The sequence below is a fragment of the Kryptolebias marmoratus genome, linkage group LG12 (genome assembly GCF_001649575.2).
Source record: "Kryptolebias marmoratus isolate JLee-2015 linkage group LG12, ASM164957v2, whole genome shotgun sequence".
NCBI classification, from domain to species: domain Eukaryota; kingdom Metazoa; phylum Chordata; class Actinopteri; order Cyprinodontiformes; family Rivulidae; genus Kryptolebias; species Kryptolebias marmoratus.
Window position 1 is genome coordinate 9,544,652 of NC_051441.1, and position 16,056 is coordinate 9,560,707.

Genomic DNA, 16,056 nt, shown 5'->3' on the forward strand with positions numbered 1-16,056 from the left:
ACCCCCCAATCCATGACAGAAGCCTCCTGCTCTTATGTAACCCAGTAAGGTTTCATCTCTTCTCATTCGACTCCAGTAGCTCCTTCTTATTGCATTCTTCTCGGCCCGTTCCGTCACCTAAGAGAACCACTCACTTGGAACCCAAACAGAAGCGTTCCTGCTCATGACAACGAGCCTCTTTGCATTCAGAGGTGTGATCTGGAAACACGTTGTAGTTGCACTTATTGTCTTTTAAATGTGTGTTTTTTGGGTTTTTTTTTTTGAAGCTGAAAAGTGCAGGCTATACATGTTCTCACACAGATTATGTGGGGTGTCACTAAATGGATATTATCCTGCTATTACTTCCTGCCTGGATTACGATCGAAGCAGAGAGAGGAAAAAAAAGGAAATATCAGTGTGATTTAAGTTGCCTGGGACACTGATAGGAGACTAACGCCCATCTGTTCTCACTTTATGGGAGATTACTGTGTTGCAGCCTCGGTCTCTTATCTGTGCTAATCTAATTATCTGCAGTCAGCATCGAAGCTGAGCTAAAGGGAAGTAGACATCTCATCATTCACCTTTTTATTGTCTGACCCTGCTGATCAGATAGTTAAACTGACTGAACAGTGTCCGTAAGAAAATAAAACTCCTCTTTTTTATTTTTGTGCTCATAAACAAAGTATGCCCTAACTTTTGAAGGTAAAGTTTGCATTGTTTATCATCATGAATAATGTAGAGAGAGAATTTATTGAGTGCCAGACGGCCGCCAAGTCTTCTGCAAACACATATCGCAAAGCCAACAAATTCTTACAATGCTTTTACCTGTCTTTGAGTTTCTCGAGGTTTTAAAAGCAATCCTCCCACCTTCTACGATATGTAACTTTTGTATTTGTATTTTTTCCTTCACAGCTACGACATGGTGCATTACGGCCACTCGAACCAGCTGCGACAGGCCAAAGCTATGGGAGATTACCTCATCGTTGGAGTGCACACAGACAGTAAGGCTTTAAGTGTAACCCATAAATTTGATGGCGTTTCTAACGGAGCGTGCTGTCACTCTCGTTATGATTGCTTGTGATTTCGGCTCATGCTTTTGTCCTGAGGCTGTGAGTCTGGCTGCACATGATTATTAGTGCACGCGGGTCTCTGCAGGGAGTGAGGACATGTTGCTACAACAGGAAGCTAGGTTTCATTGTAGGATTTGCCATACTCAGTGATTTTATAAAGTCCTTAAATGGATCCTTTAGGATCAGATGAATATTAGCTCTGTTCATATGGATACGGATATCAGATTTATAAGCAGAGAAGCTACAAATCTAACCATAGATATGTAAATTTTTCAAACTGACCGTCATGCCGTTTACAGATTTTGCTTCCATTTGACAATATTCCTTCAGTTCATGTTTTGATCCACTGGGTCCTGGCCTTTGACAGAGATTAGAGCAAAGCAAACCATTTTTGATGAGCTATAAAGGTCTTAATGTTCTCTTCATTGTATTTAATATTGATTTGCTCCAGCTGGGATTGTGTGACGTACCTATGAGTCTCGTCTCGTCAGCATCGGCTGCTCAGTGTTTTGGTATTTCAGTGAGCTTAACACTGACAACCCATACCTTCAAGTTAGACTGTGTTATTGTAATTGGAATAACCAGGGCACCGTATCTCAGATTCATTCGTTTTGCTTTTCAGGTGAGATTGCAAAGCACAAGGGCCCGCCGGTCTTCACTCAGGAAGAAAGATACAAGATGGTCCGGGCCATCAAATGGGTGGACGAAGTTGTAGAAGGAGCCCCTTACGTCACAACCCTCGAGACGCTCGACAAGTACAGCTGTGACTTCTGCGTGCACGGAGGTAGGGAATAACCCCGCGGCTTTTACTCACACAGTAAAAGTTAAAATAAAAGTTGGGAATGACTGTGATGAATGATGCATTTTTAGTGAGTGTGCTGTGTCGTTTCAGATGATATAACTCTAACTGTAGATGGGAAGGACACGTATGAGGAGGTGAAGAAGGCAGGACGCTACAGGTGAGACTTTTGGTTCAGATGTGCGGAGGGGGTCGTGCTGACAGCCAGGCTGGGCTTCGGCGTGTTGGATCCACCTCACATGGCGTGTGCTGTGTTGTTACAGAGAGTGTAAGAGGACGCAGGGAGTTTCAACCACAGACCTCGTCGGCAGGATGCTGCTCATGACCAAAGCACACCACAGCAACATTGTGAGTTTTGCCAAATTCTCTCCTTGTGCGCTCACTCCAGAGAACAAACCAAACTGTCTCCTCTTTTCTTTCCAGGACAGTTCAGACTATCAGCAGCACACAGACAACTTTGGAAAGGTAATTTAATTTGAGTGATATAAAATCCTCCACTCATGACCAAACCTCTCAGTGGGGTCTGTTTGGAACAACTCTTCATTTTTCTCCTTTGTCAGAGTTTTGACACTTAAGCAGGAAAGGTTGCCAGATGTCAGCGGTTATTGAGCAAAGGCCTTTATTTTAGACCCACTTAGTAATCATTTAGCAGGCTTTGCCAGCAAACTGTGAATGCCACTTCTGTTCCTGAAGGGGCAAAGCCAAAAAGCTTCCGCTGGCAAGCAGTTAAGTTTCAACATTTAAGACTGGAAGAGTAACGCCGTTACTTTGGCAGGGGTTTATGCCTTTTTGGACCAGCTTTCAATTTGCTTTAAACTGCTTGCACCACTAGGTGGCAGTGACGCTGCATAAAGATTCATTCTCCGAAATAACGCTGCTCCATTAATTTGTTTTTGTTTGTTTGGTTCTTATGTCCAGAAGGGCCACAGTCCGTGGACAGGAGTGTCTCAGTTCCTGCAAACTTCTCAGAAGATCATTCAGTTCGCCTCAGGCCAGGAACCTCAGCTTGGAGACACCATCATCTACGTAGCAGGAGCCTTTGACCTCTTTCATATCCTTTCAGGGATGAAACATAATCATCTCACTGGTGTTATTTTATGTAAAATCTTAAATTGTCCCACACACAATAATGAACCGTTTCAGTTCTTGAAGAAGTTGCTCCAAAACGATCAGATTGATGAAAGTCCCTGTCCTCCTTGACTCTTCTACCAGACATTGGACACGTGGACTTCCTGGAAGCGGTGCACAAGCTTGCAGAGAAGCCGTACATCATAGTGGGGTTGCACTTCGATCAAGTGAGGCGTTTTCTTTTATTTTTAAAGCCTTCACCTCTCCTGTGAAAAGACATTTCTGTTCGACAGTTATTCGTGTTTTCCAGGAGGTAAATCGTTACAAAGGGAAGAACTACCCCATCATGAATGTCCACGAGAGAACGCTCAGTGTCCTGGCATGCAGAGTACGTCCTTCTTCTTTGTCAGTCAGCACAGCACTCCTCATCAGATGCCGTGTTTCTATTGATCTGATCTGTCTTGTTACAGTACGTATCAGAAGTGGTGATTGGAGCACCCTTTGCAGTCACAAAGGATTTGCTGGATCATTTCAAGGCAAGACCGTGCATTGATCTTACATTAATCTGTGATTACTGTTCAAAAAGAAATACAGCTGCTTACTCGTGACTTTGTGTCTCCAGGTAGATCTTGTTTGCCACGGGAAGACAGAAATATACCCCGATAAGGATGGATCTGACCCTTACGCTGTAAGACTCCAGCTACTGCCATGTTTAACAGTTTGTCTTGGAAGCGCTTAACAATAATTCGTTGTGGTCCTTTTTGCTTCATATCCAGGAGCCGAGGAGGAGAGGGATAATACGAACAGTCGACAGTGGGAACAGCCTTACTACGGATGCAATCGTGCAGAGAATAATCAAAAACAGGTGCAGTTAAAAGCCAAGCATTTCTTGAAGGAATGTATATCCCCCACCGCTTTTCATGGCAGAGATTTAGACTAAGATTATCTTGCGAAATAAGTTAAAGTCACATTTAAAAAAGAATGTTATGCTCAATCTAATGTGACATTAACTCAGCTAAGTTTTACTTCAGTATCTGTAAAACTGACTGCGCTATTGTCATTTTTGTATTGACCATCGTTGATTAGCTGTGTCAACCATCTTTAATTGACCAAAGTCCAAAAGTAAATAGTTGTATTTGTAACAAATCCTCTTATATTTGCAATGTTTTTAAGGTAACTGATTGAACGTACATACCTCACAGCAAAACCTGAAATCTGCCATTTGTTAGTTTTTCTGAACTTTTATTTAACAAACAAAACATATGATTTTTATTGTGTTAAAGGCAAAAAAAAGGTTCAAAGAATTCAACAAGTAATCAATTCCAATTGGATTTCAGAAACCTTCCCAGGTTTTCTCACAATGGAGTCATGCAGTCCTGTTTTAGATATTCCCCTTATTTCACTGGTTCCTCTTTCCTTGGTTCTACTCAGGTTGCTGTTTGAGGCGAGGAACCAGAAGAAGGAAGCCAAAGAGATGGCTGTGATCCAGGCCATGAAGCGTCAAGAGGAGGAAAAGAGCAAAGACAGGGCCCAAGCTCTGCTTTAAGGCATCATCTCCTGGGGGTTTTAACTCAACGTCGACCAGCTAAGTTCCTCTAAATTCCTGTACAGTAAAATGAACTCTTTCTCCAACATGAGAAAGTGTGATATTAACCCTGGGTGTTCTGCTGTGGAGTCATCATGTGTACTGTATGTTTGTGGAGAACCCTAAACAATAAGGCAGAACAAGGAAGATGTCACTATATCTTCAAATTTCTATTTTATGTCTTAGGACATTTTAAACCTTTTATTCTTTGCCTTCAAAAAAAAAAAGACTTTATTATCCAATTTTAACAAATGAAGTGTGTATACTTTTAAATATAAAACAAAGAATTTGATCTGTCATTTCCGTGGGGCTGTTGCTGCTTTTTGCACAGCAATGAGCCTGAGCCCACAGCTAATCCACGCGTGTGTATATATTCTGTATCTACGTATGCAAGTCTTAGAAAGTGATCGTAGAGTCTCTGCAGGCTGCTGGACCCACGAGAAGATCAGGGGAGGCGTTTCCCTGCTACTCACATGTTGGAACTTTGACCTCATGTACTGTGCTCCCAGAGTCTGCACTGACTGCACAAGAAAAACAAAACAAAAAAAAAAACACTTTTTTTTAACACAAAGATATGCACTGTTGAGACCTGACCGTCTGATCATTTGAGTCTTTTTTTATATAAAAAAAAAGCACTTAGAGTTCCTACATAGAGATAATTACATGTTTAACTTAAACTTCCATAGCGTAATTAAAGAAACATAACGAATGCTAAGTGTTGTTGCCTTGAACATGGAGTACATTTCATACAGTCTCTTAAATCCTGAGTAATTTAACCTCCGTGTCTTTACCAGATGGGATGATTAAATACTGCATATATTTTTTGTAGATGTATATTTTACTCTCCTCCTCTCGGTGACCTGAGGTACAGATGGTACTGTGTTGTTTCAAAGCATAAGAACATGTGTCCTTGTCGAGCTGAAATGTGTTTAGTGTAGGTTATGATCTGTTGGCCATGTTACTGATCACTCCCAGTTGGACATATAATGTAGAAACTGATTGGATTTACAGTATGTAATTGCTAATAAAATGATACTCTCATAACCTGTTTTGTGTCTCGTTTTTACTTCTTTGGACAATGTGTGCCACTTGTCAAGCCTTTTTTAAATTTCCATGGGACTAAAAGTGAAGCAAAAATCAGTATTAGTCACATGAAGTTTAAGTCTGTGTTTGAGTGGAGAAAAATATATTTATTTAGTTTATTTGCTTTCTGATTAAAGGAGTTCTGTTAACACATTTCAGGCAGATAAACATTAACACGTTTGTCCCATAAACAGGTTATGACTGTTTGTTCTTTTTAAAACTGTGATAATCATTTCTTTATTAGGGTCCAAAGATGGCAACAATTTTATAACAAGAAAGTGGACTTTATTATGACAGAAACTAACTTCCTGTTTCGGTGTCTTGCGCTTTTATTTTGAAGGAGCGCTTTACACACATGGTTCTAATTAAGCGTCTGCGCTGAAAACAAAACAAATTTAACAAAACTTTTTATATTGCTAACCGACTTTTATTTATGTGACTCAAACGACGAACCGGTGGGAAAAAATAACAACAAAGAAATGTTTAGCTGTTTAAAAATACTACCTCTCCCTCTGCAGGTAAAACCGACTTTTATTATCATAAATTGAACTAGAAGTTCCTGATGAGCACAGTTTCGGATATTTTATAAAACATTTTAAGCTGTGTAACAAATGTTTACTCATTTTCCTCATTAAAAGGACTAAACCAGATAGCAGATTTACTGTTTTTTCCTCTGCTACATTTTTTAAATGCAGCACAAGGTTTGCATTATTGGAATATTTAGGTTAAATTGTTATTCCACATAATGTTTGACCTTATAGTTACAAGTCATTTGGATCCAAATACCCAAAACTGTGATTTATTTATTTGCTTTAACTCAGCTCTGCCTGGGGATGTGCCTTCAGCAGGACATCACAGAGGAAAGTAAGAGAGCCAAACTGAAGAGCTCCAAAATTGAACAAGACCTTTGGGAAGAAGCCGAAGCCGAGAGGAGGGTTATTAAAATCCTCATGCTTGGTAAGGTTACGTTTTGTCATTTATCCAATCCCTCCGCTGTCAGTTTGTTACCGAACATCTTATGAACCGCTGGACAGCCAGCTGGCCTCAGAACACACAAAGATGGCCAAAACACAGCCGATTTTCCAGATACTGAACTGAAATTTGGTGTGGTAGTAGCTGAGCCTGGTTCCCAGCACTCCCAGGTGCTCCTCAGTTTGTGAGATCTCTGCTTAAAACTTTAGCATTACCTGTTGGAGTCAAACCAGTTTTTTATGTTGGTAAAATACATCATGAACTCCTTCATGGCTCTCTATGAAACCCTCAGGACATAATCATTGGGTGTTCATCTTTAACTGATTAATTTTAAGAGTCAATCCAGTTCAAGATGGCTGCCGAAGCAAGTTGATATTAGCAACAGAAAAACAACGCAATCTTAGTCAGTTTGACAGATATTGAGCTAAAATTTGATGTAGTAGTAGTAGCTGGGAATCATTCACAACATGTACTCTTAATGTGACATCTTGCAATAATGCAATAGGCAGCAGGCCATATGCATTCTTTCAGGGAATAGTAGTCCTCCTAATAATTGTAAGTATTTGTATTTTAATAAAAAAGATATTTAGTATTTGGTTTGTGTTGCAGGAGTTGCAGAGAGCGGAAAGAGTACAGTCATCAAACAGATAAAGATAATCCACAGTCATGGCTTCTCCAGACAGGAGCTCATCAGCTTCAAGGTACTGAACGTTGAGCTTTTAAAGTGTTAAAGTGGCACCAAACGTTGTTTCTCCAGTATCGGTGTCAGCACGTTATGAGTAATAAAATATCCTGCTCTTCAAAGCCTGCAGTGTTGGACAACCTTTTAACATCCCTGAAGATTGTTCTGCACGGAATGGGCAAGCTGCGGATAAACCTCACAAACAAGAACAACGAGGTGAAATAAAAGGATCGCACTTCATGCAACCCCTCTTTATTACACTAGATGTCAGTCTCTATTTTTCTGTGACAGAACCAGCACCGGTGTCTGAGCACTGCTGTTCTTTTTACAAGTTCTACTGATTTGTCTTTTAATGAGGGAATATACATAAATACATGTGTAATTGATTGAATCATCCAAGTCTTAAATCAGCCAGGCCTGCTGAGCTGAAAAGCTCGGGTTATTTCCAGAAATTAACACATTTTTGGTGTGGAAATGGATTGTATAATATAGTCATTTAATATAAATGTTAATGCATTCTCATTTTCAGATAGTAAAATGTGCTGCAGATAATAAAAATAATTACCATCACCTTTTTCAAGCAGACTGTGTGCTGTTTTCAGATGCACGCTCGCGCCATTCTGTCCTGCAGCCAGTGTTTGGGAGACGACCAGGAGCCGCTCCCTTTCGTGGCGCGTTCTTTCTGTGCGCTTTGGGCCGACCAGGCCGTGCGAGCGGCAGCAGCCAGAGGCTACGAGTACCAGCTGAACGACTCTGCCCTCTAGTGAGTACACCGACCTGAGGTGGTTTGCGGCGCACAGCGCTCCCCGATTATGGCCGAAGGTGGAAATGTCACGGGGGAAATTGCTCAGTAAGAAGTGTTGTTGTCAATACAGAGCAACACTAAAGGCAGTGCTGAGAATAACTCGCTCTCTCTCTCAGGAAATGATTTGTGTGACATTTGTGGAATGGGAGGCTTAATTAGGACCAAAAAAAAAATCTTGTTTGCAGATTTCAGGTTGATGGGTGTTAGGCTGCAGCAGCTAAAACAAACATGACTAAAGAGACCAATTTGCTGGCTAATAAGAAGCCAACCAGCAGCACTTGTGTAGAGAGGAAACAAGAAGAAATTTGATGTTTTTTTTTTTTATTTTTGTTCATAAATTATGCACCTGGTTAAGAAATAAGCTTGGTTTCCCCAGTTTGTCTTTTAACCAAGCAGTCAAATATTAACTAAAGCAAGAGCAGCCTGTAAGGCGTCATAAAGTCCCATCTCACCTCTGAAGGTTGAGCAGCTTTAATGTGTGTCGCATCATCAGCTGGATACGTTTTCACTAATGAAATCACTGCTTTGCATTTCAGCAAAACAATATGATTTGGTGACGGGTGGATATCAGTGTAGACATATGGATAAATAAAATAATGTTCAGTTGTTTTAATGTTGTTTAAATAGAATAAAACACATTTTTATATCAGAAGGGATGTCTGTACTGTCCCTGTACTGCTGACACATTTAGGTAAAAGTTTTGTTTCTCTGAACTACCACGCTATAAAATGTTTATTTCTGTAACATGTTACTTGATAGGCTGATGTTTCCATCATTGACAGTTTAAAGGAAAGATTTGGAGAACTATAACACATAAATAAAACAAAGATATAACTTTTTGGCAAATATTGCAATTTATTGCTTTCTGTGACCAACTGTTAGTGTTTCAGTTTCAAATTGGTAGCTATTTGATTGGTCTTAAATGAACATTTAAGGTGTATTAATATAATTTATTTTACATCACTAAGAGATTGTGAAGGTCTATTTGTTTTTATCTATTTTTTATGCATTTATTACTTGCAGGAGTACCTGTTGAAATCTGTAGAAGCATCATTAATAAACACAACTTGTGTTGAGTTGCATGTTGTTTTTAAATGAAGAGAGAGGTTTTTTTTTCCTTCGATGAATGTAGACTTAATGGGTAGAATTGAACTCCTTATCTTTGAGGCAACAAGGAGGCGATCAGTCAAGATAAAATCTACTCCAGGTGGGCAGACGGAGAAAGATGGAGGTGTGACAGCTTCATTATTGGAACTCAATAAAGTTTGAAGCTGGGGGATTATCTGAGACTCGTCTGGCTCTCTTTCAGTCTTCTCACCTTGCAGAACCCAGCATTGATTTCTCTCCCCCCTGAAATGTTGGATTAGACTGTGTCGTGACACACTTGACTTCCCCAGGCACCTAAATGTGTAAAATGACTTCACTGATGGCAACTTGTGCATGAACTGAACCGTTAAGGTTGTTAAAAGGGAACGTGTGGCCACAGGTAGTTGACGCATCAGTTGGCGTAAAGTTTGTTCAGTGAAACCATTGAAGTGAGCTCTTATTTTTCGACTGTATTTACTTGCCCATGTGTAACATTTAAAATGGTGGATGCTTTTTAATGTTTGTCCTCCCTTTTTTTCAGACATTTGAGGAAAAATCAAGTTCATTTGCAGCACCTTTTTATAATTATGCACATATTTAAATTTTGTGCATAACCAATCACAACAAAATAAAAAAATGACAAATCTAAAAACCTGACTAGACTTGTGTATCTGATTAAAGGCTTATTGAAATGTTTTTTGTATTCCCCCCCCCCCCTCTGCAGTTTCTTTGAGAACATAAGTCGAATCATTGCACCAAATTACATTCCCACAGAGACAGATGTCCTGAGAGTCAGAGTGAGGACGTGTGGAATCATTGAGACGCAGTTTCAGCTCAATGAAACCGTCTTTCGGTAAGACTGCTGCTGCTTTACACAACTAATTAATTTCACATCTCATTATTTTCAATTGTTGACTTTTATTAGTTCACACTTGGCCACTGAGAGGGATAAAAAAAGGCCTATAACTGTAAAATTACAAGCCAAACTTTTTACAATGTAGTTTCTGAATTCAAATGATTTAACTTTGTTTTATTTCTCCTAATCATTAAATAAATGAAACACATGAAAAAAAAAACAGTAACGGCAGAAGTCTGACTCAAGATCTATCACGAAACCCACAGTATGGACAGAAAAGCATCAAATAAACATGTATCATTATAACAAACAAGAAATTATCACGTAAATAAAGTTCAGTTTGGTGAGTTGTGCCACAAATCTGCCTTAAAAGTGCTTGAAGTGTGAGTTGTTTTAAATATTGCATTTCTTTTTTTTTTCTTCTTCTTATTTTTGTAGGGTTTTGTCATCTTGAAGAACAGCAAAGTTCAGCTGATTTACATAAAATCTAATAACTGAAACAGGGAAAAATCTGTTACAGTCTGAAATTAAAATCGACTACCATTAAAAAAAAACACAACGTAAAATTATTTCACATTCAATAGAGACTGAAGTGTGAAAACAGCTCCTAAGCGTCATCCTCTTCTTCAACCTGAAGGGTCTCAGTGAGCTGGGAGACGACCTCCATAAGATGAACCAGACATGAAAGATTAATTTTCTCTCTCCTGGTTGTTATCCAGGAATATTCTCACAGATCTGGAGACAGCACAGCAGTGAGTGATTCAAACTCTGCCGTCCTCAGACCCTTTTGGGCAGATTTGAGAAATGAGTGTTACGGTATTCTTTGCCTTCTTCCAGGTTCATTGATGACGGCGAGTCGATCATCATTTAAAACAGAATCCATACAGGCCTCGTGTATTGACGGTAAAACAGCTTCTTGGAGAATCAAAACACCATTTACTTTCTGAAAAATCCCAATAACTTGTTTTCTGTTGCATGAAAGGATATCAGATAAATAAAAAAACGAAACAAAACACAGACAGGATCAGACTTCTAAATGCGTGCATCAGAAAAGTGATTTTCTTTTCTCCACAATCTAAACTACTGCTGTCAGTTTAGTTGACGCTTATCGTCCTCCAGCTTGTTAAAACTCCCTCCTGACCCAGAGGTAAACGCCTCGTTGCCTCTGACATACAAGGACGGCAATCTGGCGCCTGTAAACTCTTTGGCCCAAATTGAAACTCATTACCTGTGTCACACAGACCCTCAGCTCCAACTGGTGCCACGTCACATGTTGAAACAGGCGTCCTCCATGTCTGAAATGGTGCAGAATTGTTATTGCAATCTTAGTTTCTACTATCATCAACATTGCCATAGTAATGTGACATCTATAAAAAAGGTCTCTTTTTCAAAATCAACATTGTGGTGAGATTTTCTTCAGTATGTCTGAAACTGAATACATTTTTCTGTTCTTACATCATATTTAATAACTGCAGCACCTGGCAAATTCCCTCCAGAACACCTGAATCCTTGCAGTCCCAGATCTTTTCAGTGAATCAGGAGCTTCAGTTCCTTCCTTGTTGACAGGTTGTATGATGTTGGCGGCCAGCGGAGTGAGAGGAGGAAGTGGCTAAGCTGCTTTGATTGTGTTCACGCCGTGCTGTTTGTCGTAGCCCTCAGCAGCTATGACGCGACGCAGGTGGAGGATCACGCGGCGGTATGTTGCTATAGACGAGTTAATGAAGAACCATGCTGTTTTTAAGCTGCTCATCTATATTTCTCTGCTTTATCTAAGCACGCTCATGTTCCTTTATTAGAACCGCCTGCAGGAAAGTCTTGAACTTTTTTCTTCACTCTGCATTAACGCAATCTTCCAGAGAACCTCCCTGGTATGTTTATCTGCACCTACTAATCCAAGAAGTTTTTGTACAGATCGTATGTTTTTATCAGCTTTACTTGTAGCATTTTTAATCACCTTTTGGTGTTTGTCTATTTTAAAGCTCGTCTAAATATGTTGCGGTGACTGAAGCACTTGAGTGTCTTATTTTGGTAATCACACACAGACGGAGCTCCACAAAGCTCTGATTGCAGCTGATGCACATAATTGGCACAAAGTCTAATTGAGTTGTGAAACAGGGGGTTTCAGATTAGTTTGCAGCAGACACATTTAACAGCTGCCATGGTTAGTTTGGCTGTCATGTTAAGAATGAATGAGGCTAATTTCCTTGGTGGGAATTGCTCATATTTGTAGGTAATCAGCTCAGACAAACTGCTGAGGACTGTCTGTCAGACGTCAAGCCTATGGCTTCATTTCCATAATGATTTTAAAAGCTGCAAAGCAGTTCTTTTTGTCTCGATAGTATAAAAACTGAGGAAATTGTTGGAAAGAAGAGAGCTGTGATGTGCCAAGAGATGCTTTGATATTTCACCTGGCATTTGATCAGCGTCTTAACTTTATTGGATTTCAGAGTCAAACAAAGACTACTCAAAAGAATATTTTAAATTATAAGCCACACTGAATCCTTTTATTGAACCCCAACAAGTGCACAATGTAGAGACTAATATATTTATTGATAGATTGTTTCCTCTGATGTGAGAGGCAGACAGATTTCATACAGTTGGACTGACTGGTGTGGATACTCTGGAAAATGTATGAAGGCCTTTAATTTTACAATTCAACATATACATTTCTTTAAGTTTTTAATAAAATGTATTATATAGTTTGGTTTAAAACTACAGAGGATGTGAAATAACTCTCTTCCACTCTTCCACGGGGTTAGTACTCAAGTTTTAGTAAACCTTGAGAGACAGCGTTCAGGTTAGCAGCCTCAGAGCTCCGACTGCCACAAAAGCAAAATTAGCTGACAGGCAGTTTTATTCTCAAATGCTCAAATTTCCAGTTTGAGCACAGACCAATGATCATTTTCAATACTAGGGAGGCTCAACATGCCATGTTGTTATATTTATGTAGATTTTTTCATTAATTTACTGACTTCAGACATCACAAATATATGCTCCTATACGCTCTTTAATAACCTTTCCATTTGAAATATTTTACAGATTTTGTTCATGAACAAAATTGATCTTTTCCGTGAGAAGATTCTACATTCTGGGAGGCACTTGAGGTTTTACCTTCCCTGTTATAAAGGTACACTGGAGGCTTGATTTTTCTTTCAATGAGACCAGTTTGAAACCTTAATCTTTGATCTGGATTTTTAAAAAATGCCCACTTAGGTTCTTAAATCTAGGAAATATTTCAGAGATAAAACGAACAATACAATAAATGTTTGAACATTCGGCAACTCAGAACACAGCCTGTTGAAATCTTCCACAAACATAGTTTATAAATGCTGAACTTTTAATACTTTCCATTTGGCTGATTAGTGATGGAGGATTTAAAAGTTTTTTTTGTTTGTTTGTTTTAATTAAGCATGTTGTTTTGGTGGATGTACATGGTCTTCTCTTTTGGTTTGAACAGAATTTCTTCTGAGATGGTCATACCTTAACCTTATAATCCTTTTGTTCATATTATTCAGACTGGATCATATTGTAGATAATTCAAGGACCCATGCTTTGTACATTTGTGGACTGAGAAAGCTGGTACCATGAAGTAAAAAACTGCTTCTGTAGAGTTTAAAACTTCTTTTCTTCCTGTCAGGAGCAGATGGTGACGTGGACGCCGCAGCCCACCACGTCACTGCCATGTTCTTGGTGTGTAACAGCAGCATAAACAGGCCTGTGTACCACCACTTCACCACTGCCACACACACCGCAAGCATACAGGTGGTCTTTCACATGGTAATCGATCAGATCGTCAAGGAGAACCTGGCAGCTGTCCAGCTGTTGTAGGTCCCTGCAAGACTCTTTTGATTGTGATTAGTTGTTGATTATGTGTCTTTTTATATTTTTGTTTTAATTTGTTTCATTTATTTAACTGGGAAAGACAACTGTTTAAGATGTGTTTTAATTTTTAATATATTTTTAATAAAATGTTTGGTAATATCTAATTATTTAAAGTTTTTATTCAAGAGAACTTTGGTTTTTACTTTTCAAACAAAATATTTCCTACAACAGGATCTTTTGACTAATGTTGTTTACCACGACAATCAGAACATGAGAAAGGGTGACGCTGCTGGATTTAGTTTATTAAGAGCCTTTAAATTCTAACTCTTGCCTTCACTGGCACAAATATGAAGAATCATGTCTCATAGTTATGTATGTTTTCCTAAAGCATTTAAAACAAGACTTGTAGTTTGTTTTAGTTTATTAATGAACACTCTGACCAAATATATATACAAACATACATCACAGTTACAATTTAAAGAATTGACAAAGTTCATGACAAAGAAACTGAAGGAAATGAGACATGAAAAAAAAAATCAAGTGCTTTCATGTAGCGCGCTGTCTTTGTTAAGTTAATGTCGATATTGTTTAAACATGTCCGTGACCGAGGTGGGCTTCTTCCAGAGCAGCCGTCAGCCTCAGTCTGCTTCACAGTCCGAGGAGTCCAGGGAGAGCAAGATATCTGCTTTGCACTTCAGTGATCCCTTGATATCCTGGAAGAGTTCACAGCTCTGCAGGATTGGTGTAATGTCTTTGATGCAAAGAGGCTAAATGGAAAGAATAAAGACAAAACAAATATCTCTACATCAGAGTGGGGTTTTATCAACCTAAAACCAAGAGAACCACTGGACTTCAATAAGATTTTGGATGTGTTTAAGCAGCAAAAACTTATAAACTGTCAGTCTGAAAGTAGTAAGTAGACTAATTCAAGTATGGTACTTTTTATTTACATTTAAAAACAGAACAATTGAGAACCTGTATTCAGCAAAATATGGACTATTTAAATTTAGCTGCAATTATTGTGTTAGTAACAGAAATCCTGTAAAGAACAACAAGTGTTATTTGGTTTAATATATGAATAATTAATCATTAATATGCTGCACAGCTTAAAATAAAGTGTCTCAGTGTGAAAGCGTCCAGTTGGTGCTGAAAGGACAGCTCCTTTCATTCAAAGAAATATATCAGGATAGGGATTGTTTTATTTAACTATTAAATAATAAAATCCTAATGTCATGACGCACAAATAGTTTCCTTTTGGACACGCGCTCGTGCGCTCACGGACAGCCAAATGCGTAACGATAAGACAAAGTTGATTTAAAGAGAAAAGGCAGACCCACTGACCAGTCGTTTCAAGACGGAGTTGTGTGAGATGAGCTCAGACAGCCCTCCGGCGGGCTCGGCCTCCCCGCTGTCCGACGGCGGCTCTCCTCTCCGGACGTGCGGCGACCTGCGGATCCCGGACAGCAGGCCGGACGCTCTGCCCACGGAGTAGTAGCTGGGACCGGCCGCCTGTTTGTACCAGGCCTCCGTCGGGCCGAGAGCGAGCAGCGCGAGGAGCACCGCGGCGGGGATTAAGAGTTTCGAGGGAACCTCCATCGTGTCGAGCTACGGGGCTGCTGGCTTTCCAAGTTTGGACGCGAATCACTGCTCTTCTTCTCTTGTCTGCTGCCTTTTTATACACGACCATCATCATCATCATCAGAGTTTCGTCACTTCAAGGAGAGGGGGTGGGGGTGGGGGGAAATGATCAATCAGAGGAAAGAAATCATCTGTTTGTGCCTCAGGAAGAATTGTTTGAAGGCTTTGTTTATGTTCGATTATTTTGCGGATCTGACTAATTACTGGAGCAACAAAACAAATGACAACAACGCACAATATGTAAAATCCAGTGTTGTTGGTTATTTAGGTACGTCATAATAAATAGTCAAAGGACTAAAAGGCTGACAGTTTAGGGTCCCACAGCTCAGCAGATATTGATATTGATAGTGTTTCCTTCTCAGCTACAAGAAAAAACTTTATTCTTTCACCGAACCAGTTCAAAGCAAAATAAAAAAGCAAATTGTTAAGACTAAACAACGATCAATCACTCTGTCAGCAGTAATAATGCTTGTTCCCTGTGCTGTAAAAGTGTTCAACAGAAACCATGAAGCACCAGATTGCTAATCCTGCATTGACTTTGCTTCAACCACATCAAAGCAACATCAGGCTGAACTGTGTGTGCACTCACACAAACACAAACACACACACAA

The 16,056-nt window shown here is 39.5% G+C and overlaps 3 protein-coding genes across 5 annotated transcripts in view; 2 read left to right on the plus strand and 1 right to left on the minus strand.

Annotated features, from left to right (window-relative positions):
- The window catches only part of LOC108241255 (ethanolamine-phosphate cytidylyltransferase), a 9,172-nt gene extending 4,017 nt beyond the window's left edge, over positions 1 to 5,155 (plus strand). Inside the window, exons 3-14 of one of the 2 annotated variants that reach the window (XM_017425277.3) lie at positions 892 to 980; positions 1,672 to 1,833; positions 1,942 to 2,008; positions 2,112 to 2,196; positions 2,272 to 2,313; positions 2,767 to 2,899; positions 3,058 to 3,143; positions 3,227 to 3,304; positions 3,387 to 3,452; positions 3,539 to 3,604; positions 3,693 to 3,781; positions 4,348 to 5,155. In XM_017425277.3, coding sequence (XP_017280766.1) covers positions 892 to 980; positions 1,672 to 1,833; positions 1,942 to 2,008; positions 2,112 to 2,196; positions 2,272 to 2,313; positions 2,767 to 2,899; positions 3,058 to 3,143; positions 3,227 to 3,304; positions 3,387 to 3,452; positions 3,539 to 3,604; positions 3,693 to 3,781; positions 4,348 to 4,462 — 1,078 coding nt within the window. In that variant the 3' untranslated portion in view covers positions 4,463 to 5,155. The remainder of the gene's footprint in view (positions 1 to 891; positions 981 to 1,671; positions 1,834 to 1,941; positions 2,009 to 2,111; positions 2,197 to 2,271; positions 2,314 to 2,766; positions 2,900 to 3,057; positions 3,144 to 3,226; positions 3,305 to 3,386; positions 3,453 to 3,538; positions 3,605 to 3,692; positions 3,782 to 4,347) is intronic. The other variant, XM_017425278.3, reaches the window with a different exon arrangement.
- A 759-nt stretch (positions 5,156 to 5,914) lies between these two features.
- On the plus strand, positions 5,915 to 13,971 carry LOC108241317 (guanine nucleotide-binding protein G(o) subunit alpha). 2 transcript variants are annotated; one of them, XM_017425354.3, is made up of 10 exons: positions 5,915 to 6,102; positions 6,406 to 6,541; positions 7,166 to 7,257; positions 7,362 to 7,454; positions 7,841 to 8,001; positions 9,854 to 9,982; positions 11,552 to 11,681; positions 11,782 to 11,853; positions 13,025 to 13,112; positions 13,623 to 13,971. In XM_017425354.3, the coding sequence occupies exons 1-10, from the start codon at positions 6,064 to 6,066 to the stop codon at positions 13,811 to 13,813; spliced, it is 1,131 nt and encodes a 376-aa protein (XP_017280843.1). In that variant the 5' UTR covers positions 5,915 to 6,063; the 3' UTR covers positions 13,814 to 13,971. The 2 variants fall into 2 exon arrangements, with proteins under 2 accessions (XP_017280843.1, XP_024863630.1); XM_025007862.2 differs by having other exon boundaries at positions 13,629 to 13,971.
- Positions 13,972 to 14,097: 126 nt separating this feature from the next.
- LOC108241315 (neuropeptide B) lies at positions 14,098 to 15,444 on the minus strand. Its single transcript, XM_017425352.3, has 2 exons — positions 15,149 to 15,444; positions 14,098 to 14,574 (listed from the first exon to the last, which is right to left on the minus strand). The coding sequence occupies exons 1-2, from the start codon at positions 15,401 to 15,403 to the stop codon at positions 14,446 to 14,448; spliced, it is 384 nt and encodes a 127-aa protein (XP_017280841.1). The 5' UTR covers positions 15,404 to 15,444; the 3' UTR covers positions 14,098 to 14,445.
- Between the last annotated feature and the right edge of the window lie 612 nt (positions 15,445 to 16,056).

What these genes read in the sequence shown, in the direction of transcription:
- LOC108241317 (XM_017425354.3), top strand. Translation starts at nt 6,064, where the DNA reads ATGTTTAGCTGTTTAAAAATACTACCTCTCCCTCTGCAG. An exon ending in CTGAACGACTCTGCCCTCTA is followed by an intron (nt 8,002 to 9,853) that starts GTGAGTACACCG and finishes CCCCCTCTGCAG; the next exon opens with TTTCTTTGAGAACATAAGTC. An exon ending in CTCAATGAAACCGTCTTTCG is followed by an intron (nt 9,983 to 11,551) that starts GTAAGACTGCTG and finishes CCTTGTTGACAG; the next exon opens with GTTGTATGATGTTGGCGGCC.
- LOC108241315 (XM_017425352.3), bottom strand. Translation starts at nt 15,403, where the DNA reads ATGGAGGTTCCCTCGAAACTCTTAATCCCCGCCGCGGTGCTCCTCGCG. An exon ending in ACTCCGTCTTGAAACGACTG is followed by an intron (nt 14,575 to 15,148) that starts GTCAGTGGGTCT and finishes CTTTCCATTTAG; the next exon opens with CCTCTTTGCATCAAAGACAT.